This window comes from Sapajus apella, unplaced genomic scaffold (genome assembly GCF_009761245.1).
Source record: "Sapajus apella isolate SASKATOON/1434 unplaced genomic scaffold, GSC_monkey_1.0 scaffold148, whole genome shotgun sequence".
Classification (NCBI taxonomy): domain Eukaryota; kingdom Metazoa; phylum Chordata; class Mammalia; order Primates; family Cebidae; genus Sapajus; species Sapajus apella.
The window spans coordinates 1,357,527-1,381,239 of NW_022437088.1; the positions used below are offsets into that span (position 1 = coordinate 1,357,527).

The window sequence follows — 23,713 nt, forward strand, 5'->3', positions numbered from 1 at the left end:
TTTTTTTTTTTTTTTTTTTTGAGACAGTCTCACTCTGTCGCCCAGGCTGGAGAGCCATTGTGTGATCTCAGCTCACTGAAACCTCTGTGTCCTGGGTTCAAGTGATTCTCCTGCCTCAGCCTCCCAAGTAGCTGGGACTACAGGCATGCGCCATTACATCTAGCTATTTTTTTTATTTTTAGTAGAGATGGGGTTTCACCATGTTAGCTAGGCTGGTGTCAAATGCCTGACCTCAGGTGATCTGCCTGCCTCTGGGATTACAGGTGTAGCCACGGCACCCGGCCTTTTATTTATTTATTTTTTGAGATGGAGTCTTGCTCTTGTGGCCTAGGCTGGAGTACAATGGTGCAATCTCAGCTCACTGCAACCTCTGCCTCCTGGGTTCAAGCCATTCTCCTGCCTTGGCCTCCTCAGTAGCTGGGAAAGCAGGTGCCTGCTACCACGACCGACTAATTTTTGTATTTTTGGCAGAGATGGCATTTCACCATGTTGACCAGTCTGGTCTCTAACTCTTCACTTCAGGTGATCCGCCCGTCTCAGCCTACCATAGTGCTGGGATTACAGGCGGAAGCTACCGCACCCGGCCAGTCTTTGCACTTTATTAGTAGTCTCTCACAAGCTCTCACTTCAGGCCCAGATGGGATACTCACCCTATGAAATGGTCTCTGGAAGCCCCAGTATGGTGTTGGTTTGGGGGATTCACTCCTTGCATCACTCTCCAAGACCCCCCCAAAGATCCTGGGCTGGTGACTATCTGGATACTTAAGCATTGAGTCCCGAAGTGTTTGTCCCTCCCGCAGTCTCTCACCAGGTGTCTCTGAATCAGGACCTGGAAGTTCTGCAGAAAGGTGGCAGGTGTTTGCTGGGGTGGGAAAGGACTTAGGCTCTATACATCTCCCTGAAATCATCCATCTTCTCACACTTCCTATCCCCCAGCTACTCCCTGCAGGCTCTTTATTTCACCCACCAACCCACTAGAAACCACAGGTTGTCCCTCAGGGAAAGCCACACACCAGGAAGATGAGAAGGCAAGGTCCAGGCCCCCATATGGCTGAAGATGCTATTGAAATCTCGTACTAGGTCATCAAAGCCGAAGTTATCATGGAAACGTATCCCTCCTCCTGGGCTGAAGCCGAAGCCAAATTCCTCAGGGGGCTGAGGACTCTCGAACATGGGGTTCCCACGGCCCCATGCGCCTCCTTCTTCCTCTTCTTCCTCATCATCTTCATCTCGAGTCATCCCTCCAAAAAAGGGATCTCTGTGGCTGAGAGTGGAGGCAGATTGGCCACCAAGATTTCAGCACGACTTAAGCCATAACATCCACTCGTGGGTGGCAAAGTAGGACAAGAGCAAGCAGTCTGGGAAGCTGGGGAGAGGGTCGGAGGGCTGGCTGCCACATCAAAACATTAATACAATGGCTGACAGTTCTGGTTTTGTTTTTTACCAAAGTCAGACCTCAGCTCCCAACTACCTTCAAACACCTTTCCCCAGTTTTCCTTCAGTGTGCCCCAGCCCCTCCCCTATCTCCCAAGGTCCTGGTCACTCGCCCGCTGTCCTCTCCCCCAGACCCCAATTGTCTTCACCGCCCGGGTCCCTGTTGCATCACCCCAGGTTGGAGAAAGGCTTAGTTTGCTGTTTCTCCTCTTAACGACCACCCTGGTTACTGTGGCGGGGCGAGTGCTCAATGTTACGACTTCTGTCCTCTCCACACGGGTTGAAGGAGTAGGCCAGAGGATGTTTTCCCAAAAATAAGGCCTACGGGGTCAAGCTCTTCTCAGACGACCGCACCCTTGTCCGACCCGGACCTACTCTCACCTCCGAGGTCCAGGAAAGCCGAAAAAGCCCCGGAAGAGATCAAAGAGGCTCATTCCCGTATTGGTACTCGAACATTTGAACCCCTCCAGTGGCCGATTCGCAGAAGGGGGAAACCTGCGCAGCCCTGTAGGAAAATTAGCGAGACGTCAGCCCACGTTGCCGGAAAGCAAGCCCGCGCGCGATCCGGATACTGTCGTAAAAGACTGTAAGTCGGCCGTGAAAGGGAGATAGGGCGGAAGGTCTTCCTCAAATCTCAAAGGCTTTATCTTTACCTCACCTTTCAGAGACCAGTTTCCGTGACAGGAGTGGGCGTGACGGATGTTCAGTTTACCTTTGACCGCCTTCCTTCCTCCTAAACCTATTCTTTCCGCAGACCAACTCGGTCCGAAAAGCGATTTCGAGGGTTTGACTCTGGAAGGCACCCGGATAAAGCCGCCAGAGGGCCTCCCAGCCGCACAAATGGGCTGGCTTAAGGGCATCCCTCAAACCTCCCCACCCCCGGTGCTGGCCAGCCTCACCGCGGAAGCCACCTCGCCCCTTACTCGGGAGTTTTTGACTGACCTGGGTGATGTCTGCTGTTAGAGGGATGAACAAAAAAAAGTTTCTCCAAGCTCCTTCTAGTATTGAATTCCCCAGAGAAGAGATCAAGACATAAGAGACACATAGACTTCATCTCTCTAGCTACTAGGGAGTTTGTTACAACCATACAAGATTTTTTGGGGTGCGGAGACGGAGTCTCTGTCACCCGGACTGGAGTGCAGTGGCGCAATCTCGGCTCACTGCAACCTCCGCCTCCCGGGTTCAAACGATTCTGCTGCCTCAGCCTCCCGAGTAGCCGGGACTACAGGCGCGTGCCACCACATCCGGCTAATTTTTTGTATTTTTAGTCGAGACGAGGTTTCGCAGTCAGGATGGTTTCGATCTCCTGACCTCGTGATCCGCCCAGCTGGGCCTCCCAAAGTGCTGGAATTACAGGCGTGAGCCAACACGCCGGGCCAGGATTCTTTTTTCTAAGCAAGCTCTGTCTGCAACCAACCAAAGGATTTTTAAGAAAGCGAGTGAAGGGAAACTAGTTGAATCCTGAGAAGGGACAAATTTGAGACTATAAAGAAGTGTCCCTTTCGTATATATTTTTTTGAGATAGAGTTTTCTCGGTTCCCAGGCTAGAGTGCAGTGGCGCCATCTCGGCTTACTGCAATCTCTCCCTCCTGGGTTCAAGTGATTCTCCTGCCTCAGTCCCCTGAGTAACTGGGACTATAGGTCCCAGCCACCAAGTCCTACCTTTGTTATTTTTTGTAGAGACAGGGTTTCACCATGTTGACCGGGCTGGTCTCGAACTCCTGACCTCAGGTGATCCACCCGCCTTGGCCTCCCAAAGTGCATGAGCCACCGTGCCTGGCCTCACTGATTTTTTTTTTTTTTTTAGTGTTTTGTTTACTGTTGTATCATTGATTTTTCAAAGCCTCTCCACCTGTCTCTCCCTGTACCCAATCTCCAGGCCAGACCTTACTCTAGACTCTTTTAAGGATTGGATATAGCCGTCTCACAGAAAAGCACCCAAGAAGCAACTACTACAGTAGTCCATTCCTAGGGGGAATGGGCCCCAAGGTTTAGTTTATTTTGATAGTTTTTGGGGTACAGGTGGTGTTTGGTTACATGGATGAGTTCTTTAGTGGTGATTTCTGTGATTTTAGTTCGCCCATCACCCAAGCAGTATACACTGTACCCAATATGTATTTTTTTTTTTTTTTTTTTTGAGACGGAGTTTCGCTGTTGTTGCCCAGACTGGAGTGCAATGGTGCAATCTCGGCTCACCGCCACCTCCACCTCCCAGGTTCAAGCGATTCTCCTGCCTCAGCCTCCCAGGTAGCTGGGATTATAGGCATGCGCCACCATGCCTGGTTAATTTTGCATTTTTAGTAGAGACGGGGTTTCTCCATGTTGGTCAGGCTGGTCTTGAACTCCCGACCTCAGGTGATCCTTCCACCTCGGCCTCTCAAAGTGCTGGGATTACAGGCGTGAGCCACCGCGCCCAGCCCTACTATGTAGTCTTTTATCCCTCACCCCCCACTCCAAGATTTAGTTCTGCCAGACGATACATGCTGCCTTCACTTCTTTTTAGTTTATTTGCCTGGAACCGTCTAAGTCATACTTAAAACTCTGTAAAGCCATTTTTCTTTGAAATGGTCCCATCTCCTTCTTGATCCTCTCCATTTTCCACCCAATCTCCTCTATCCCTCTCCCTTTGCTGCCTGAAATCAGCTGTAGATGTAGCAGTTTCTGGAGGAAATGAAGATTTGTGGTGGTTCTTTCCAGTCACCAGGTTGTGAAAGTCTTAGGGGTGAAGGGAAGGGAATCGCCTCAGGGACAAGATACTACTACCGCATTAAGGTCAGTTCTTAAAGGGCGAAGATTTCATTTTATTCCACTGCCTTCAGGGGCCTGCTAGAGGAGGCCCAGTTGGTACAGTAATACTTATTCACCAAGCTGGTCATCGACGAAATTGAGGATGTCCTAGACGGAGCAAGAATAGGCAGAGGCTGAAGGTAGAGGTTTTCTTTTTATATATACAAGACACATTAATCCATTAAATTTGAGGACACAGTACAAAAAAAAAAAAGAAAAAAAAAAACACTTCAACTAATTCATCTGACAATGCTGTTCATATTCATGACGCCATTTTTGTTGTTGTTGTTGTTGTTGTCCTAATAATAAAGGAGACTTAGGGCTGTTGGGCTGATATATATTTGGGGGTCCCACCTCCCCACCTCATCCGTACACCACCAGGGTGAACAGGAGGAAGCAAAGGAGGCGCAGGGCCCACAGCAAAGTTTCATAATCTTGAATGCAAGAGGGGCGAAGGAAAGGAAGGGGGAAAAAAAAGGAGAAAATACAAATCCTATAATACATACAACAGGGTGGGGACGGTATAGGAATGGGACAGACATGAAGCTGAGGCATGGGGTGGGCCGCTGGGGGTGGGGGGCAGCGGAAACCCCCCACATTCCTTTCTCTTTGATGCTGTTTCCATAGTTTCCAGGCTGAGAAGCCCTCTCAGAAGATGGGACCGGGAGAAGAGGGTCAGGGCCTCAGTTGGCCCCCCAGCTGTAGCTGTTGTAGGCAGACTTGTTGGTCTGGGGCTTCTGCGGGATGGAGCTGGTCTGGCTACGTTGCCCGCTGCCCGTCTGCAGGGGAATGGGAGGATGATGGGGAGGAAAAAGGTGTCTAGTTAGTGGTACAAATTTGTAACATCTTCAGGAGGAGATGTGCAAACTGTCTTGCTCTCCCATTCCCCTTACTACTATTAGAACCATAGAAAATTTGGTCTGCGTAGCTGCTGAAGCCCCTTTCTTACAAGCAGGAAGCCATTTTTAACTTTTAAATAGGGAAAAGATGAAGAGGGCAAGATACCTTTGGAGACAAGGTAGTGACTTAGTTCCACTCAATTTCAATTCTACCTTCTCCCACTACCCCACCTCTCTCCCCTGCTCTGAACAGATGAGTCATCACAAGGCAATTTCCTTTCCATTGATCCCCATGAATGCCTCAATTTGAAAAGCTGTCTTTAGGAGGAAGGAAGCCCTTATTCTAGCTCCAGCCACCTATAATGGAGCTCTCAAGAGGCCACTTGCATCGGCCCAAAGATCCCCACCCCTACCTCACATCACATCTGTGAGCCCATTTCAGGCAGGTATGAGAGGCAGTCTCAGGCCTCAGGCTCCAGATGCTGCCCCAAGAATCTTTTCCATTCTGGTAACCAAATGTTTTCCACAGTTGGGGGAGGGTACAAAGATAAAGAGGGTGTTGGGGAGGGGAGGAGGAGAGAGGAAGGGGAGGCCAGAGAGCTCAGCAAGGTGTTTGTGTTTGTGTATCCCGATTTGTGACCGCGCAGTCTTTTCAAGTTCCCTGAGGCTGTGGAGGTGAAATGGGGACTGAAAAGGAGTGGGTTCAAGCATATCATCATTCAATTTCATTACCTGCTCCTCCTGCTGGCGCTGGCAACAGAGAATCATCTGCAAATATGGTAGCTGAGGCAGAACCAGGATATATGGAAAATAAAGGGACAAACTTTGACAATAGAACTCCACCATTAGAAGGGAAAGCTAAAATGTCAGGGAAGAGGGAAGGCTGGGAGAGGTAAGAGGGGAGGTGTGACCCAGGTCTGATGGGATGAGGACAACTGTGGCACGGGAGGAGAAGGGCACCAAAGGAATTGGGCAAAAAAGGTTTCAATCTGCCCCCTTCTCTGACATTTCCTTTGCCGGCCGCTGGTGTTATGTGCGCTTGTGTCTGTATGTGCTGTGTGCCCATGACTGGCGCTGGGGAGGGATTGGGTGAAGGTGGTGGTGAGGAAGGGTAAGAAAAGGAAAGGGGAGGCAGTTTTAAGGGATAGGAAGGAAGAGGAAGGGAAAGTAGAGAGGGGAAAGGGCTATTACCTGGCCATCCTGCTGCAGGTGATGGTGAAGGATCTGAGAGTGCGGCTGCTGATGGGGCGTCAGAATGTGCATAAAGGGGGCAGGTGGGTAGGCAGCAGCTGTGGCCGGATTGATGGGGCCCCCACTTCCTAGGGCTGAAGGCAAGTTGAAGGAAGCAGCAGGAGTACCGGAATGAAAACCTTGTTTCTCAAAGGACTGCTATTGAGGAGGCCAGGAAGAGACAGAGTAAAAGGGATCAGCAAACTAATCTTGGGATTTTCCTCAGCTCAAGCTCCCCAACCCTCAGAAAGCAGCATGGTGTCACAGAAGGCACAGTACCTCTAAAGTCAAATATTCAGGTTTCAGTCTCAGCTCTGCTCTTATTTAATAGCTGTGTGAACCTGGGCAAACTACCCAATCTCTTAGTCTCAGTTTCCTCAGATATAAAACAGGGATGCTAGAAACCTGTTGTAAAGACCAAATGGGCCAGGCATGGTGGCTCACACCTGTAATCTCAGCACTTTAGGAGGCCGAGGTGGGCAGATCACTTGAGGTCAGGGGTTCAAGACCGGCCTGGCCAACATGGTGAAACCCTGTCTCAACTAAAAATACAAAAAAAATTAGCTGGGCGTGGTGGCCTGTGCCTGTAATCCCAGCTATTTGGGAGGCTGAGGAAAAAGAATTGGTGAACCTGGGAGGCAGAGGTTGCAGTGAGCTGACTTTTCCCCACGCCACAGTACACCACACTGGGGCAACAGAGGAAGACTCTGCCTCCAAAAAAAAAAAAAAAAAAGGAAAAAAGGTTGGGAGAGGTGGCTCATGCCTATAATCCCAACACTTTGGGAGGCACGGGTGAGCCGATCGCCTGAGGCCAGGAGTTTGAGACCAGCCTGACCAACATGAAGAAACCCCATCTCTATTAAAAATATAAAATTAGTCGGGCGTGGTGGCACATGCCTGTAATCCCAGCTACTCGGGAGGCTGAGGCAGGAGAACTGCTTGAACCCAGGAGGTGGAGTACATGCCATTGCACTCCAGCCTGGGCAACAAGAGTGAAACTTCATCTCAAAAACAAACAAACAACAACAACAACAACAAAGAAAACCCACCAAGTAACTTCTTTCTTGGATGAAACGTGAAAGCACTTTGTAAAAAAACTGAATGTCGGCCAGGCGCAATGGCTCATGCCTATAATCCCAGCACTTTGGGAGGCCAAGATGGGCAGATCACAAGGTCAAAAGATCGAGACCACCCTGGCCAACATGGTGAAATCCTGTCTCTACTAAAAATACAAAAATTAGCTGGGCATGGTGGTGTGCACCTGTAGTCCCTACCTACTTGGGAGACTGAGACAGGAGAATTGCTTGAACCTGGGAGGCAGAGGTTGCAGTGAGCCAAGGTTGAGCCACTGCACTCCAGCCTGGTGAGAGAGCAAGACTCTGTATCAAAAAACAACAACAAAAAAATTAATGTCATATTTGAACATTATGAAATTTGGCATTCCTGCTCCCGGAGTTGGGTAGAAATTAGAACTCCAGGCTGGGCATGGTGGCTCACACCTGTAATTCCAGCACTTTTGGGAGACTGAGGTGGGTGGATTGCTTGAGCCCAGGTGGTCAAAACCAGCCTGGGAAACATGGCAAAACCCTGTATCTATCCTGAACTCCCGACCTCAGGTGATCTGCCTGGCTTGACCTCCAAAGTGCTCGGATTACAGGCGTGAGCCACCACGCCCAGCCAACCCTATATCTATCAAAAAAAAAAAAATTAGCCAGGCCTGGTGGTACACACCTATAGTCCCAGCTACTTAGAAAGCTGAGATTGCACCACTGCACTCCAGCCTGGGTGACTTCTTGAGACTATCTCAAAACACAAACAAACCAATAGTGTCCCCACCCCTTCTGATATTCCTTAAAAAAGAAGAAAAAAAAAAACTCCTTGGATATTTCGAAAGAAATAAATACATACTGAGATATTTGAAGTGTTGAAGGTCTTGGCCATGAAGTACGCTCCCCACTCTCCCAGTGCTTTATAGCAAACTTATTTATGGTGATAGGGGATAAAAGCAACGTAACAAACCTATGGATCACTCAAATGCTTCATTAGTTACTAGGCCGTCTCCTTTCCCACTCCCACTGTTAGAGATTTACTCAACAAATGGAATGAAATAGTTTCCTGTCACTCTCATACTGATTCTCTTGAAAAGTATGAAAAAGGTTGGGAGTAGGTAGGAAAAGGGGCCAGGAGAGTTGCACAGTAAATCATGACACATTAAACAATTTGCCATTGAGACGGAGTTTCGCTCTTGTTACCCAGGCTGGAGTGCAATGGCGCGATCTCGGCTCACCGCAACCTCCGCCTCCCGGGTTCAGGCAATTCTCCTGCCTCAGCCTCCTGAGTAGCTGGGATTACAGGCACGCGCCACCATGCCCAGCTAATGTTTTGTATTTTTAGTAGAGACGGGGTTTCACCATGTTGACCAGGATGGTCTCGATCTCTTGACCTCGTGATCCACCCGCCTCGGCCTCCCAAAGTGCTGGGATTACAGGCGTGAGCCACCGAATTTTAACTTCTTAGAGAAAGTGAAGTCTAGAGAAGACCTTTCATTTAGAGAAAGTAGGATGCGTTTCCTGACCCCTCTCCTAGGGCTGTTCTTATCTATCATTGCAATTCTACCTCCTCTATGTCCATCTCTTTTCCACTTCTGTCCAGAGCCAGGCACCTACCTGGGTTTTGGAGTACACAGAACCCGAGATATCTGGCACGCCCGTGTTACTGGAGGTGACTGAAACACCTAGGGGAGGAGGAAACAGACAGGAGGATTAGCTCAGCTAGCTGCCTGACCCTCATTCCTGGGATGAGGTGATAGCTGTAGCCTTTCTAGCTATAGCACTGCAAGGGAATTTTGGTAGGTTTTCCAGCTTCAAGTTAGTCCTGAGAGGTAAGAATTCATGACACAAAAAGCTCCCTAAGGGTTCTTTGGCCCTTTCCAGGTGTGTGTTGAGTATACATGTAAGTTGTATTTTGGCAGACAAGGGGATATGAGCAAACCTTACTAGCATATACCATTTTCAAAACACTTCTGTGCCAAAGTCTAGCAGGAATGTAATACACTTCTAATTTTAATGTCCGTTTCAAATCAATCCACTCAAAACTCCACTCAGTTGTATTCCTGGAGACTCAGGTAGTCTGGCCCTTTCTCTTCCTGAAGTGACATTTCTGGGCTCAAAATCCATGCCTCCACTGCATTAGTACTAAAGGAGCAGTCCACTTTAATACTCAAGGGCACTCTCATTCTCAGAGCCTTAGCTCAGTCCAGCTTCTTTAGTCTAGGATAAATCTTTAAACTTAAGATGTAAAGGCCTGGCATAAAGACGAACTCCCATGTACACAATTTAAGCCTGAGTGCAGTGGGATGGGGAGGGATAGGTAGACAGGAGTAGGCCATCACCTACAGCCTAGGTGGAACACAAAAACCACACGTCATTTTCAGTATACAACTTCAGCTTCTCCATAAGATAAAAGCTCTAACCCATACCCCAACTCTCACATTCCTGTTGAAAAATTCCCTACCAATCTCTACAACTTTAAGGAAACCAGAGTAGTACAACCTCTCATTTTAATGTGTACTCCTCCAACAAATATTCATACTATATACTCTACCACCTGAGGTGTAAGGCATTGGGTTAAGGAGATAGAAAAAGCCATGGAATAAATTATCTAGCATCTTTTAAACTTTCCATTTTTTAAACAAAGATTTGAAGAAAAGTAATTCAGGAATATAAAGCATGATTTTAAAAAGATATATTAGTTCTTACAAAAATAAAATGAAGCTTCAGAAAAACTCTGCCTGTCTATGCTCTTGGATCTTTCCCCTCAGGGGTACACATCCCTTCTCCTGTGCTGTCAGGAACACTGATGGAAAAGTGTTTTAAAAGCACTGTACTAGAGAGGCCAACTCACAAATAAGGAATCCTCCATTCACCCGCAATTCAAACTCCAGAACCCAAATCCTCCCAATGCCTCAGACAAAGGCAGCCTTCCACTTAGTCCACCTTGAACAGTCACTTTCGAAGTGGTAACCCTCCCAACATCCTAAGTCCAGATAGTTCCTAGGGAAAATAACAGAACTACAGAAAACCAAGCAAGAGAAAATACTTCCTCATCCAAGAGCATCAACTCTCTGTAATTTAAAGACACTGAAGTAAAAGAAGGGAATGATACAGGAATATCTAAAGGAGCTAACGGGGTATTTTTTCCATTCATTTTTCAAACCTGAGGTGCCCATCTGGCAAATCACTGGGTAACAGGCGTAACTTTTAAGAATAGGAAGTTCAGTTATGGAAAAGGCTTAAGCTAATAAATTCATGAGGAAGGGTTGAGAGTAAAGGTGGAATAAACAGGATATAAGTAGAACATTTTTAAAACAAACCAAGACACAATTTGTCTTTACTGCAAAGGCAAAAAACAAACAAAAAAAGCATATTTGCCCTCTGCAAAGTGAGGCTAGGCTGCCTATATTGGATGGAAGAAATGACTAGCTGGATTCTCAAGCTCGGTGGTAGGGAGGAATTCAGCTCCAGTGTGCCCCTTGATCTCCTTCTTTCCAGAGCTTAGGCTAAAAACAGCTAGTCCAGAGGCCTTATCTTGGACATGAAGTTGAAGGGACTGGGAATATAGGAACCATAATACTCTGTAGTGGTCATAACAATCTCAATTAGAGTATTAGAGATCTAGAAAATAATGGGTACTGACTTCACTACCTCTCACCAATTATTAGAAAGATCTTCAGGCTAGTTTTCTTGCTCTCTTTCTAATATCAACACCCCCTATGAATCCCCAAACAGTGACAATACCAATACCATGAGGGCAGCAGGGAAGAGAAATATGAATTGATCTCTCCCAGCATGGCAGCCCCTGGGAAAGGTGGTCACACTCCACAGAGCAAAATTACTCCAAAGGGCTGAGAAAAAATACAAGGAAAGCTGAATACTTTGGTTTCTAATCAACCCAGGATGGTGAGCTCACTGTCCACGTTAACTTTATAAACAAAGGGCTAATGGTATATTCTAGCTGGACTGGGAGGGAATTAGCATTTTCAGTCAAGTCGTTTCTGACAAACCACTCCCACATATCCTTAGCTTATACCCACAAATGCAAAACTGATAATCCACGGTCTCTGAAAAGCCATCAAGGGACTAAGAACAATGTTCCAGGCTAGCACAGTCTCCACAGAGCCTGAGTCATCAACTAGCTGATCACTAATGACTTTATCAGATCTCAGCCACTTGGCTTTTAGGAACCAGATGTGAATTAAACTTTGGAAGATACTTCCCTAATAGCTCTGAACACTATCTCTTTTGCCTTTCGCTAGGACATGACACTCCAAACTTTTTTGTCCTTTCCTCACTGCTTAGGTTAAGAGGCAAAGGAAAGATCTAAATGGAAAAATGAAGCAACATAAGCATGGAGAATCAGGGATTTCTACAAATAGTTTCCTTTACCAACCAATCATCCGGCTGGAAACCGAGGCTGTTTCCCCTCCCCCCACCTTCATAAAACCAGCATATTGAAAAATTAATAGTTCTTTGGCTATGCTGGATTTGATTAAAAAGGCCACCCTCCACCCTTCATCCACAGCACAGCATTGGTTCCTAGTGTCCAGAAAGACATGCACGGAAAGAACGCCAGAGTTAGCTAAAGAAATACCACAGTTTATTGAAGACTACAAATATTTTTGTTACAAGTTGAAACTACATGCCTTCCAGAAATCAAAAGCAACAGCAGGTGTGTGCATTGATGCTTCGAAGGTGCTGCACCGCTTGAACTTGAAATGGGTAAGACAGGGTCAGACACATGGGGGAGAGGGAAATGGGGGAGGGGCAAGTTCAAAAGCCCAGAAGGTATCCACCAACTCATTTCCCCAAGCCACGCAGGCCATGGCCTCAGCTCAGCAGGCTCTCCTCAGTGGTCTGGTTTCTGAAACAAGACTTCAGTGCAAATTTATACACACACACAAAACATAGCCCCCAGCCTTGGGCCAAATTAGCTCTCAGCCGTCCAGAAATGCTTGTAAGGGGGTGGATATTTTCTTCCTAAAAGGAATCAAATACATAAAAATAAATGAATGGAATAACAAAAGCCCTTTGTGGGGTTGGGAACTGGGGGTTCTCAAGGGCTGATATAATACATTCCTGAATTCTTAAGGGAGGCAAGAAGCTGGGATTTCTAAAATCAGGTATGCCAATTCTCTAATATTTTATCAATCACCTGCCTCTTAAAATTCGTTAACCTGGTTTAACTAAGACTTCAACCTAATGTCCTCAGAATGGGGCCACCACTCCAAGTCAAAAAGCTTATAATCTTCCCCATCAAGAATTAGGGTGGACCCTACTGGGTGAGACGGGTGGCCACAAGGAGTCTACATATTATTAAATCTCAATGGGGCTTCTCAGGATTGTTTAACTCATGAGCACAGTTCAAAGATCCACCTGGCTGTCAGTTCCTAGATCTTACTGCCTATTGTAGTCTTTCCAGTTATTGGAAACTGTGGGCAACTGACCCACCCAAAGCCCACATAAGGTTGAACAACACATGCTGCTGTATCCAAAGCACCATGAAACTGTAACTGAGCTGATAGTTTTGAAGGACAACCCCGATCTCCAACCCTAAGCCCCGATCTCCAACCCTAAGCAGTCAGAGAAACCTGCTCCTCCTCTATTCAGCTGCAAGTCACTGAAAAAGTAGAATTACATTATTCAAAGATTCCTTCTCATTCCCTGTCCTCCAAAAGCAGAGCACAGACCTCAGGTATGGAAGCAAGGGAGAGGCTAAGTATCTTAGGTAAGTACCCATCCAGAGGATTCCTACAATTCCCTCCCTGCCATCACATACGCAAACGGACTTTGCAAAGAGACCAGCCATACAAATAAGGAAACTTAAAGGCCCAACTCTCCCAGTCCAATTCCCAATCTATTGAGTAGTAGTCATGCCTACTCCTTTTTCTCCACAGTTTAGGTCTTCTAGCTAGGGAATAAAAAAGGACACATAAGTAGTACTACAAAGTGATTTAAGCCAAACCTATCATAGTCTGTTACCTATGAACCCACTTAATCCTTCTACTCAGTGAATATACCCCCTTTTGTACTATCAGTGCCATACATATTAATAATTGCCTCCACTGACATTTCAGCAGAATCTTGGAGCTCCTTGCCCTATTTCCCACCCACACTTTTGGCCATCCAACATATTCTAAAAGCCGATATATACTCTCTTGGGCATTCCCATCACAAATAGTGGACACATGTCCTAGTATCAAGCTCCTCTGGTGGTGCTGCTCCCACAGATACCAAGGTCAGTCAAGCATTAACAATCATACCCGGGGTAGTGGCACACCCTCACCAACCCCGTTTTCTCAAGCACCAAGTCTTCCTCCCTGAAATTTATCCAGTAACACCCCACAGCTACCACTGAGCCAGGGACAAGGTCAGCTTACCAGTGTTGTATCCATGAGACCCATATCCACTCGGCTGTTGGAAAGGGGTGGCCGATGCATTCACACTGACATTCACACCATGCTGCTTGGAAGAGGTAGGAGCCACCTAAAGCGCAAAAAGGCCAGAATTGCAGTGAAATAGCAGCAGAATGCCATCTGTCCCACTTGTCCAGCTCCAGGGACTGGATATTCAGATGGCTACCTATCCTAATGCTTAGTGAAATTAGCTCCTAATAGTTCCAGAATCTACCAATGAAGTCAAGAAATGGTAGTTTGGAGAAGAAAAAGGGACAATGGCAGCAGGGAATGAATGAATCTGAGTGAGGCAAAGCTGTAAGGTATCATATTCTCCCTTTGGCAAATTCTAAGACTAGGCAATCCCTATCCTAATCCACCAATTCCAGCCCCATTCCCCCACCACCCTGCACCAGACCAAAAACAGGCCAGAGGTGGAAACTGTTCCTCCTCATCCATTATTAAGGAGTCATCCATCCTTAAAAGCAGGCAGGATTAGGATCCAGGGTTAGGATCCTTCACCACAAGGAGTGACCAAAGCAGGTACTCACAGGGAACACAGCAGGCCCATACTGGAAGGTGCTGGGGAGGCCCGGGACCCCTGTATAGTATGGCAGGCTGGTGTAACTGTAGCCAGGAGGCAGCGCCGGGTTCAGGAATGTCTGCTGCGTGGTGTGGTGAGTCTGCGTCTGATTCTGTTGGGGTTGGGCCAAGGTTGTGGCCGGGGCTGGGGAGGAGGCATCCCCACGGCCGAACTTTGTGAGGTCACCTGTGACAGGAGAGGCTAAATGTACCTGCCTCTTTAACCCCAACACCAACGTAGAATACCTCTTCTGGTTTCATATGATTCCAAGAGATCCTGTTCAAAGACTGTTAAAGTTCAATTCCTTGAATTACATTTCTTAGTGGCTCTGATTAGTGTTGCTCAGCATACACTTGGCACAGTTGGAAGTCAAGATCTATTGCTGAATAACTGTGCAGAGACACAGTCATTCACAGTTATGGCAGAGACAGGCTCTCGGAATAAGGTACCTAAGTACCTGCACAATTTCTCTGCCCACTTATGTTCTCTTTCATCTTCCCCCTTCTTCCCTCCCCTCTTCTCCAAGGGGAATACCCCCATGCTGGATTTGAAGGATAATGATGAATCAGGGAAAATGATAAGTCAATGAGGACAATGACAGGTCAGATAAAAGATGCCCCCAGGCCTAGCAAGGCAGTGAGATTGCCACTGTGGGCAGCATAAAGGGGCAGAGATGAGCAGAGAAGACCACATCAACCACTGTACTTCCTAGAAAAAGCTTAAAACTAAGTCAAGATATGGGGTCTTTCTATGTTTCCCAGGCTGGTCTTGAACTCCTGGGCTTAAGCAATTTTCCCACCTCAGCCTCCCAAGTAGCTGAGACTACAGGTGTGTGCCTGGCTAAGATATCATCTAGAAATCACAGGAAAACAATAGAAAGTGGGATATATAGGAAAAGCCATGACATGCCCAACTTTAGCAGGATTCTGAATCTACTAATCCTGATTTAGCACATCCCTTCTTGCTACCCATCAGGTTTCTGCCATCAATCCCAACACTATATCTCCCTTTTTATTTATCTAGCCCCATCCCAATCCTACCAGAATAAGGGTTGCTGGCCAGGCTACCATCCCTCCCAGTCAGCGGAGTAGTGGGTGTGGGAAATGGGATGCTGTAGTAATCCTAGAAGAGAGGAAAAAAAAAAGAGCAGAGATTCAATCTCACTCATTTCGCAGCATGAGAATTATGTCCACAGAGGAAGAAACAGAAGAATGTGAGAGTTGTGCAATTCATCCAGTCACTGATTAAGCTGGCTAGAGTTAGCACAAACTCCACATTACTCTTGCATACACTGTCCCCCCTACCTGACCATGAGCACAGTCAGGCAAGGTCTACGGGTATGCCCACTTGAGAATATATCAAAGTCCATCAGGACCAATAATTTCAGCCCTCTAGGTGTCATCCCTGCCAGTTTACACCAAGCTTATTCTACTGGGAAAACAGATCATTTCATAATTTAAAGTGTGTGGGACAAACAAAAAGCACCCTGAGAGCTCCAGAGTACTTTACTGGGCTATAGATTAAGTTAAAATATATTTACCAAGATGTCACAACTCTGATTTAAAAAAAGAAAAAAAAAGTTACCTGTTGTTGGAAAGCCTCCCCCAAATCCCTGAATTCTAATATGCCTTAAATCAGAGTGTCTGGAGGACTGGGATGGGAAAGATCTATGTCTGTGACTTATCAACTGAACATGTGAGATAATTCTTCCAACACTAATTTTAAGACCACCTTTTCCCCCCACACACTCACCAATGGAAATCTTGTCTGAAGCATCTGCAAGTCATCATAACCATATACTTGTGGCTGAAAGATACAGACATATAACAATAATGGGAACTGGTCATGATGTTAGCAAACCAAGGAGCTAAGAGACAAACTAATTCAACAGAACATTCATCCTCATCCTGGGTTAGAACAGGACACAGATTATTTCCTTCAGTTTTGTTTAAGGGAAAAGCAGTAAAGTACAAAGAGATTAAATGATTCTTGAAGCTTTCCTTGAACTAAATACTACTGATTCTAGTAGGCTGGCTTCTTGATACCAATAGAGTAAACACAAACTATACACGAACCATCAGTTATACTCTCTATTCTACAAGTCTCTGTCTCTTATACTCTTCAAAATCTGGCTTAAAATTGATCTCTTCCTGAAAGAATATTTTACTTTTCTCCAATTTCAGGGTTTTAAGGTACTGACTACACATTAAAAATGTGTTAACTCTGTTATTTGGATGTATCATCGGCATGAAATTAATCTAATCTAGACTTCGTCTATGAGGGAAGAAACAGGTATCTTTTAAAACTTTCTCATATATCCTTCATCTTAATAGATACCAAATACTTAAGGGTCCCAGAAGATACAGTATGGCAAAAAGCTGCTACTAATGTCAGCCTTATTCTCACAGTCCCAGGTTGAGTCAGGAAACTTTTCTCTGACCAGGCCAGACTAGCAAACACACTCAAAGAAAATAATTCTTGGGGCCAGGAGCAGTGGCTTAGGCCTATATATAATCCCAGTTCTTTGGGAGGCTATAGCAGGAGGACCACTTGGGTCTGGGATTTGAGACCAGCCTAGGCAACACAGGAAGACCTCTCTCTAAACATTTTTTAAAACCTTAGCCAGGTATGGGGGTGCACACCTGTAGTCCTCTAGCTACTTGGGAGTTTGAAGTGAGAGGACTGCTTGAGCCCAGGAGTTCAAGGCTGAAGTGAGCTAGCTATGACTGTTCCACTGCACTCCAGCCTGGGTGAAAGAGCAAGAGGTGTCTCAAAAAATAAAATAATAGTCATAATTTTCTAAGAAACTGAAAGGGATTCAAGGTGAACACTCTGGCCTTTGGCTTCTGAGGTCCAGAAGTTGTGTTTTAAACAGATATTCTCATCACACATATACATACATGTTGTACACACACATACGTGCATACATGTGTGTACCATAAACCAGAGCAGATACACAATAGAGGAGTTGGCCTGAGTTTAGTCCATTAGCACTTTTTCCAAAACTGCAAAGATTAAAAACTGGTTTGCTTACATGCAGTAATCCCTCATTCATTCTATACCTTAATTATAGTTGACCCTTAACACAGGTTTGAACTGTACACTGTTTATATATGAATTTTTTCCAACCAGACACACAGATAAAAAATAGTCACATTTGCAGAATGTAAAATCCATACACATGGATTCCACAGAGCCAACTGCAGGACTTCAGTATGTGCAAGTTTTGGTATTCACAGGGGTCCATCTGAAGCCAGAGCTAAAAAAGAATAGCCACAGCATCCTCACCTTTTGAAGAAGATTCTTTAGTCCCACTTACCGGATAGGCATGTAACAGCCCTGGAGCCATAATATACGGATTAGGCAACAACGGCGGGACCCCAGGAGGGAGGTTGGGAGGAGCTTTTCCTAAAAGAGAAATTACATTTTTATCCCATCACACAATTACTTACCTCCTCCATCCCAGAGGAATGCCATCTGCTTACGCAAGTCTACCTGAAGTCGTAGCAACCGAGCTTCGAGTCGAGGCTGTGACAGTGGAGTTGCTGCCTAGGCTGAGACCCAGACTACTGCCACTATTGAGACTGGAGGATACACTGACCACTGGGGGAGGTGCAGAGACTGTGCTGGATGTGGTGGAAAAAGTGCTGGAGGAAGAATGGAGATTCGCCTCACTCTCCACACTTGTGTGCTTCAAAGGGGGAAGCAGTGGAAGAGAGAAGAAGAAAAGAGATCAGCATCACAGATCAAAAATAAGACAATCCCTTCTACTGAATATATTATGTCAACTTCCTAATTAAAGAGTCCAAGTAGGGAAGGTACCAAAATACACTCTGCTAAAGTAGTTAGAAATAATCTCCAGCTACATACTCCTCAAGACTCATTTGGCAAGAATGGTTAACAGGCTGACTGCACATCATCATCCTGTTCAGAAAGACATCAAAGCAAATGGAGACAGATTCCCCAGAGACTAACATTTGTTGTTAAAGGGACAGAGATAGTTGAGATGTAAAAAATGTATCACAGCTTTCTCTCTCCTACTTTTCTTTACTAGTTGAGACCAGTTTGTGGACCAGAAAATTTTTTTTTTTTTTTTTTTTTTTTTGAGACAGCATCTCATCCTGTTGCCCAGGCTGGGGTGCAGTGGTGCAATCTTGGCTCACTGCAACCTTAGCCTCCTGGGCCCAAACAATCTTCCCACTTCAGCCTCCCAAGTAACTAGGACTATACTAACATACTACCATGCTCAGCTAATCTTTAAAAATTTTTTGTGAAGATGAGGTCTCACTATATTGCTCAGGTTGGTCTCAAACTCCTGTGCTTAAGCAGTCTCCTGCCTTGGCCTCCGCAAGCGTTGGGATTACAGAGGTGAGCCACTACACCTGGCCATAATTCTGACTTTAAACCTGAAACTGTGTATTTAAGTAGAGGTTCCTAAAGGAGGCTTAGCCCTCATGTCTCCCCAGATTTCTGGCAAATCTGAGACTTTTGTCCAAAATGGGTCCTTCCCTTTACAAGCTCAGCTTAATTTTACTAGTAGCTGCTACAAATCAAAACAACAAAATTGACTCTTGGACTAAAAGCTCTCATCTGGCATCTACTTTCACTAAAATGTCCAGCCTCGCACTGATTCTTTTCACAACTCATGTTTGGCATACCCAAGACCAAGGAAAGAGAACAGCTCTACCAGCTAGAAAGGTATGTTCCTCCAGAATTTATTAAAGCATACAAAGCTCAACTATATATTCAGTAGGGAAAAAAAGTCAGAAAGTCACTTTCAGAGCTTTTAGGAATGGCCCAGAGCTCAATATTTATGGATTCTTCCACCTCTCTTGGCTTCCTAACATCCTTTTACTCCTTTTCCTGCACCCTCAAATCAATTATTTTGCCACATCATGAAGAAATTTTCATGAATTCTCTCTTGGGACAATCTTAGGGTTGGATAGCTGTAAGTGTAGGAAAACCACACATCCCACTCAGCATCACACTTACCAAAAGAGTGGATGTTGAAGTGCGCCCAGAAGATGTTGATGATGAAAGGGTATTCTGCTGCGTAGATAACGTGCTGTCAGAAAAAAAGAGGTTATCATCAGCCACAGTGCTATTGCTACCTGACCTGGAGCTTCAGTCAAGAAATAGTAAGAAAATAAGATAGACTATGGGACACCAAGGACGTCTGAGATCATACTTAGTTAAACACAATGGCCGGCCAGGGGTAGTGAGCAGTTAAAGCAAACGTGGATGTTGAAAGGGGAAAATTAAAATAAGCCTCCTCTGTCTTCACTTCCCACAGTTCTGAGGTCACCCACTTACCACAAAAGCAGGGCTAATGTGGTCTCTGCCAGGTCAAGGAAATAAGAAAGAACCAGAGAGCTCTGTTATTGCTATTCACCAACCCCAACCTCCATCCTCACCCCAAATCACCTGCTGTGTTGTGTGGTGGTAGTATTTGGAATCTCCTCACTGTGGCTCAAGCCACCCAAGGAGGATGAGTGCTGATTGGTTGTTGTCAGTAAGGAAGCTGCAGATACCGTTTCATTGAGAGGGGGGATGCTAGAAGTGGAAGGTGAATCAGATTTCACTGCAGAGCCTGTAGCACCTAGAAATACAGAAGAAAGGAATTCCTCTCATCAGAAAAAAGGGAGTGTCTATAAAGAGGTGACTACAGTCCAAGGCTGCCCCAAAGAAAAGAGTGTGTTATTTAACAACGGACCATATTAAGTAGAATATTTTTTCTTTAATGCTGAGAATTACACAGCATGGGTCTTGTTTGTCCAATGAAGGGAACTAATGAATTATCACCATTTTAAGACAGAAAACCGGAAACTTAGAGGGGAACAGCCTGAAGAACACTCACCTTCAACAGATTGCGTGGTCTGTAACTGCGTGGCCTGCACAGAACTGAAGCCATTCTGGTAAAAAAAAAAAAAAAAAAAAGAAAAACAGAAGAGCAAGAAACAGACAAACTCATGTGAATGAGACAAGTTAACACTGACTCAGCTTTATTTTGGTCAACAAATCTTTAGAAGAAACTCTGTAAGTTAACAAAAAAGATTAATATTAATATAATGCAGACTATCCAAAAAACCAAAATAGCAACAAAAATTAAACAAAACTGAGATATACTAACACTATGTGACCAAAAGCAACAGAAAGAAACCCCACAAACTGCTGAAGACACCCCAAACCTAAAATAGATACAGAAAAGGCCTAAAGTCCATATCCAGTAATTCCTGGGGAAGGATGTAAGTATGAAAGTTCAGCCACACCACCTATTCCCGCTGGCTGCACCTGACAGTCACTCCACATCACCTCCAGCATATGCTGTCTCCCTCACCATGCCAGGACATAACAAGGTGAGGTCTACTGACAGGCCCCCAGAAATCTGGCAATTACATCTTCCCTGAAGACAGGACAGGCACTTGAGACTGATTCTACTAGAGACAATAAATTTTTGGTATAAAGAGAATGGTTTCCTGGCTCATCAGTCTCCCAGTTTGCTGTTAAGAACTTTTAATTCACTGACCACAGATAAGTGCCTTTTTCAACTTCTCAATCACTACTTCCAAAGTTTATTAGCATCATTTGCTAAAAAGTAAATCACTATTATTTAAGGGATTTTTGCCCACTATTCTCCTAACCAATTCCCAGGGGTTCATGAAACCACTACCTTTGCCTGAGTCAGGTCCTTTTGGGGTGATGAAGAGATGGAGCTGGGGTACCGCCGAGTCTGTGTGGATCTCTGTTCATAAAGAGGGCCCTGAGCATTATTTTGGGAGGTATAGGTTGTCGACTGAATTGGGCCACTCTGATAACCAGACTCCTGACTCTGGTTAGATGAAATTGTAGATGAAGACTCACTGTGAAAAATGAAGAGAAATCTCAGAGAAACAAAATAGAGCAGATCTACTGATACTAAGGAAATGGTGGAGTCCTACTAGTGAAATAACTTGATTTCAATCAAGAAATTTTTCAACTAATAAAAGAATCTACCAAAATCTTCTCTTGATAACACTAGGAATCTCCACTTTCTATAATGCCAGGAACCTGAATTAAGAATTAATCTTAAAAATGTCTTCAAGGAAGAGAAAAGTCCCTTGGTTCCCCCCTACATTCTGCTGTTAAAAGAAAAAGTGGCGGCCAGGTGCAGTGGCTCAGGCCTGTCATCCCAGCACTTTGGGAGGCCAAGGCAGGTGGATCACCTAAGGTCAGGAGTTCAAGACCTGCCTGACCAATGTAATGAAATCTCATCTCTACTAAAAATACAAAAATTAGCTGGGCATGGTGGCATTTGCCTGTAATCACAGCTATTTGGAGGCCGAGATAGGAGAATCACTTGAACCTGGGAGGCAGAGATTACAGTGAGCTGAGATCTCACCATTGCACTTCAGCCTAGGCAACAAGAGTGAGACTCCATCTCAAAAAAAAGAAAAACAAAAACAAAAAAGAAAAACTGGCTAAAATGTCAGTATAAAAAATACATGATTCTTGGTCCCCTCTATACATTATAATGTGGCACAGGAAAAGCCATCTTTTGTTCACACTCATTTTAGGGAATTCGGAGCTCTAGGCTCCCTCAAGAACCATATAAGATTTGGGCTGGGTGCGGTGGCTCACGCCTGTAATCCCAACACTTACGAAGGGCAAGGCATGTGGATTGCTTAAGGTCATGAGTTCTAGACCAACCTGGCCAACATGGTAAAACCTCATCTCTACTAAAAAATACAAAAATATGCTGGGCATGGTGGCAGGTGCCTATAATCCCAGCTACCCGGGAGGCTGAGGCTTGAGATTTGCTTGAACCCAGGAGGTGGAGGTTGCAGTGAGACTCAATCTCAAAAAAAAGAAAGAAAAGAAAAGAAAAAAAGAATGACGTGTGATTTAAAATTACTTGATTCCACATCCTAAAGCAAAAACAAACAAACAAAAAAGATTTAAAATTACTACTAGAACTCTCCTGAGAGAAACTTTTTAGAATATTCAAATGCGGGGCCGGGCACGGTGGCTCACGCCTGTAATCCCAGCACTTTGGGAGGCCAAGGCGGGTGAATCACGAGGTCAAGAGATCGAGACCATCCTGGTCAACATGGTGAAACCCGGTCTCTACTAAAAATACAAAAAAATATCAGCTGGGCACGGTGGCGTGTGCCTGTAATCCCAGCTACTCAGGAGGCTGAGGCAGGAGAATTGCCTGAACCCAGGAGACGGAGGTTGCGGTGAGCCGAGATCGCGCCATTGCACTCCAGCCTGGGTAACAAGAGCGAAACTCCGTCTCAAAAAAAAAAAAAAAAGAATATTCAAATGCACTTGTGGCAATTATGACACAACAGATTCAGAATGGGGCCAGAAATTTGTATTCTTAAATTCTAAGGGTTATGGAAAAATAGCCTAGTCCTCCAAAAATCCAACCAGGATTTTTCTACTGCTTAAGATGGCCCTCCTTAGGCTGGGAGCGGTGGCTCAAGCCTGTAATCCCAGCACTTTGGGAGGCCAAGGCGGGTGGATCACGAGGTCAAGAAATCAAGACCATCCTGGTCGACAGGGTGAAACCCCGTCTCTATTAAAACTACAAAAAATTAGCTGGGCATGGTGGCACGTGCCTGTAATCCCAGCTACTCAGGAGGCTGAGGCAGGAGAATTGCCTGAACCCAGGAGACGGAGGTTGCGGTGAGCCGAGATCGCGCCATTGCAGTCCAGCCTGGGTAACAAGAGCGAAACTCCGTCTCAAAAAAAAAAAAAAAAAAGATGGCCCTCCTTGATGGCTACCAGATGGCCTAAACATTTAGTAGAGTTTAGCTGTGAATCTGTCTGGTGCTAGAGTTTTTCTGGTTAGTAGGCTTTTTATTAATGATTCAATTTTGAAATTCATTATTAATCTGTTCAGGGATTTAATTTCTTTCTGGTACAATCTTTTTAGATTGTGTGTTTCCAGCAATTTATTTCTTCTAGTTTTTTAAATTTGTGTATATAGAAGTGTTTACGGTAGTCTTTTTTTTTTTTTTTTTTTTTTTTTTTTTAATTTCTGTGGGATTGGTGGTTCTACTGGTAAAATTCCTTTTAATTTGTGCAATTGCTAATGTTTCCTCTACCTGGCTGTGCTGGTATACAGCCGCCTTCTTAGGAATTCAAAGTTACATTCTTCACAGGCCTAAGTACCTCACTACTAAAAGGGCTGGAAGAAGTGCCAACAGCACTTTTAGTTATGGCAGATGCCAAAGTATTCTGTTAGAGGCATTGTACACATCTTTCATAACTGTTCTTGGACATTCTAGAAGTACCCAAGGGACATTTTTTTTTTTTAAGAGACAGGGTCTTGCTCTGTTGCCCAAGTTGAAATGCAATGGCACAATCATCACGGTAATCTTGAACTCCTGGACTCAAAATGATCCT

General features: G+C 45.2%; 2 protein-coding genes and 1 non-coding gene across 40 annotated transcripts in view; all 3 read right to left on the reverse strand.

Annotated features, from left to right (window-relative positions):
- The window catches only part of HAX1 (HCLS1 associated protein X-1), a 4,054-nt gene extending 1,974 nt beyond the window's left edge, over positions 1 to 2,080 (reverse strand). The window contains exons 1-3 of one of the 2 annotated variants that reach the window (XM_032265031.1): positions 1,816 to 2,080; positions 1,014 to 1,264; positions 651 to 838 (exon numbers count right to left, since the gene is read on the reverse strand). In XM_032265031.1, coding sequence (XP_032120922.1) covers positions 651 to 838; positions 1,014 to 1,264; positions 1,816 to 1,868 — 492 coding nt within the window. In that variant the 5' untranslated portion in view covers positions 1,869 to 2,080. Of the gene's footprint in view, positions 1 to 650; positions 863 to 1,013; positions 1,265 to 1,815 lie in introns of both variants that reach the window. The other variant, XM_032265030.1, reaches the window with a different exon arrangement.
- A 2,121-nt stretch (positions 2,081 to 4,201) lies between these two features.
- Positions 4,202 to 23,713, reverse strand: part of UBAP2L (ubiquitin associated protein 2 like) — a 56,393-nt gene continuing 36,881 nt past the window's right edge. For 6 of the 37 annotated variants that reach the window (XM_032265060.1, XM_032265055.1, XM_032265059.1 and 3 more), the window contains 13 exons: positions 20,994 to 21,183; positions 20,181 to 20,235; positions 19,748 to 19,922; positions 19,316 to 19,388; positions 17,819 to 18,014; positions 17,643 to 17,731; positions 16,076 to 16,129; positions 15,364 to 15,445; positions 14,292 to 14,509; positions 13,726 to 13,831; positions 8,957 to 9,024; positions 6,252 to 6,446; positions 4,357 to 5,000 (listed from right to left, as the gene is read on the reverse strand). In XM_032265060.1, the coding sequence (XP_032120951.1) occupies positions 4,905 to 5,000; positions 6,252 to 6,446; positions 8,957 to 9,024; positions 13,726 to 13,831; positions 14,292 to 14,509; positions 15,364 to 15,445; positions 16,076 to 16,129; positions 17,643 to 17,731; positions 17,819 to 18,014; positions 19,316 to 19,388; positions 19,748 to 19,922; positions 20,181 to 20,235; positions 20,994 to 21,183 (1,597 nt within the window). In that variant the 3' untranslated portion in view covers positions 4,357 to 4,904. Of the gene's footprint in view, positions 4,330 to 4,356; positions 5,844 to 6,251; positions 6,450 to 8,956; positions 9,025 to 11,923; positions 12,326 to 13,725; positions 13,832 to 14,291; positions 14,510 to 15,363; positions 15,446 to 16,075; positions 16,130 to 17,642; positions 17,732 to 17,818; positions 18,015 to 19,315; positions 19,389 to 19,747; positions 19,923 to 20,180; positions 20,236 to 20,993; positions 21,184 to 23,713 lie in introns of those variants that run through there. The other 31 variants (XM_032265075.1, XM_032265073.1, XM_032265072.1 and 28 more) reach the window with 10 other exon arrangements.
- On the reverse strand, positions 15,533 to 15,668 carry LOC116541175. The gene has a single exon (XR_004264736.1). It is a non-coding gene; the product is annotated as a small nucleolar RNA SNORA58 (small nucleolar RNA).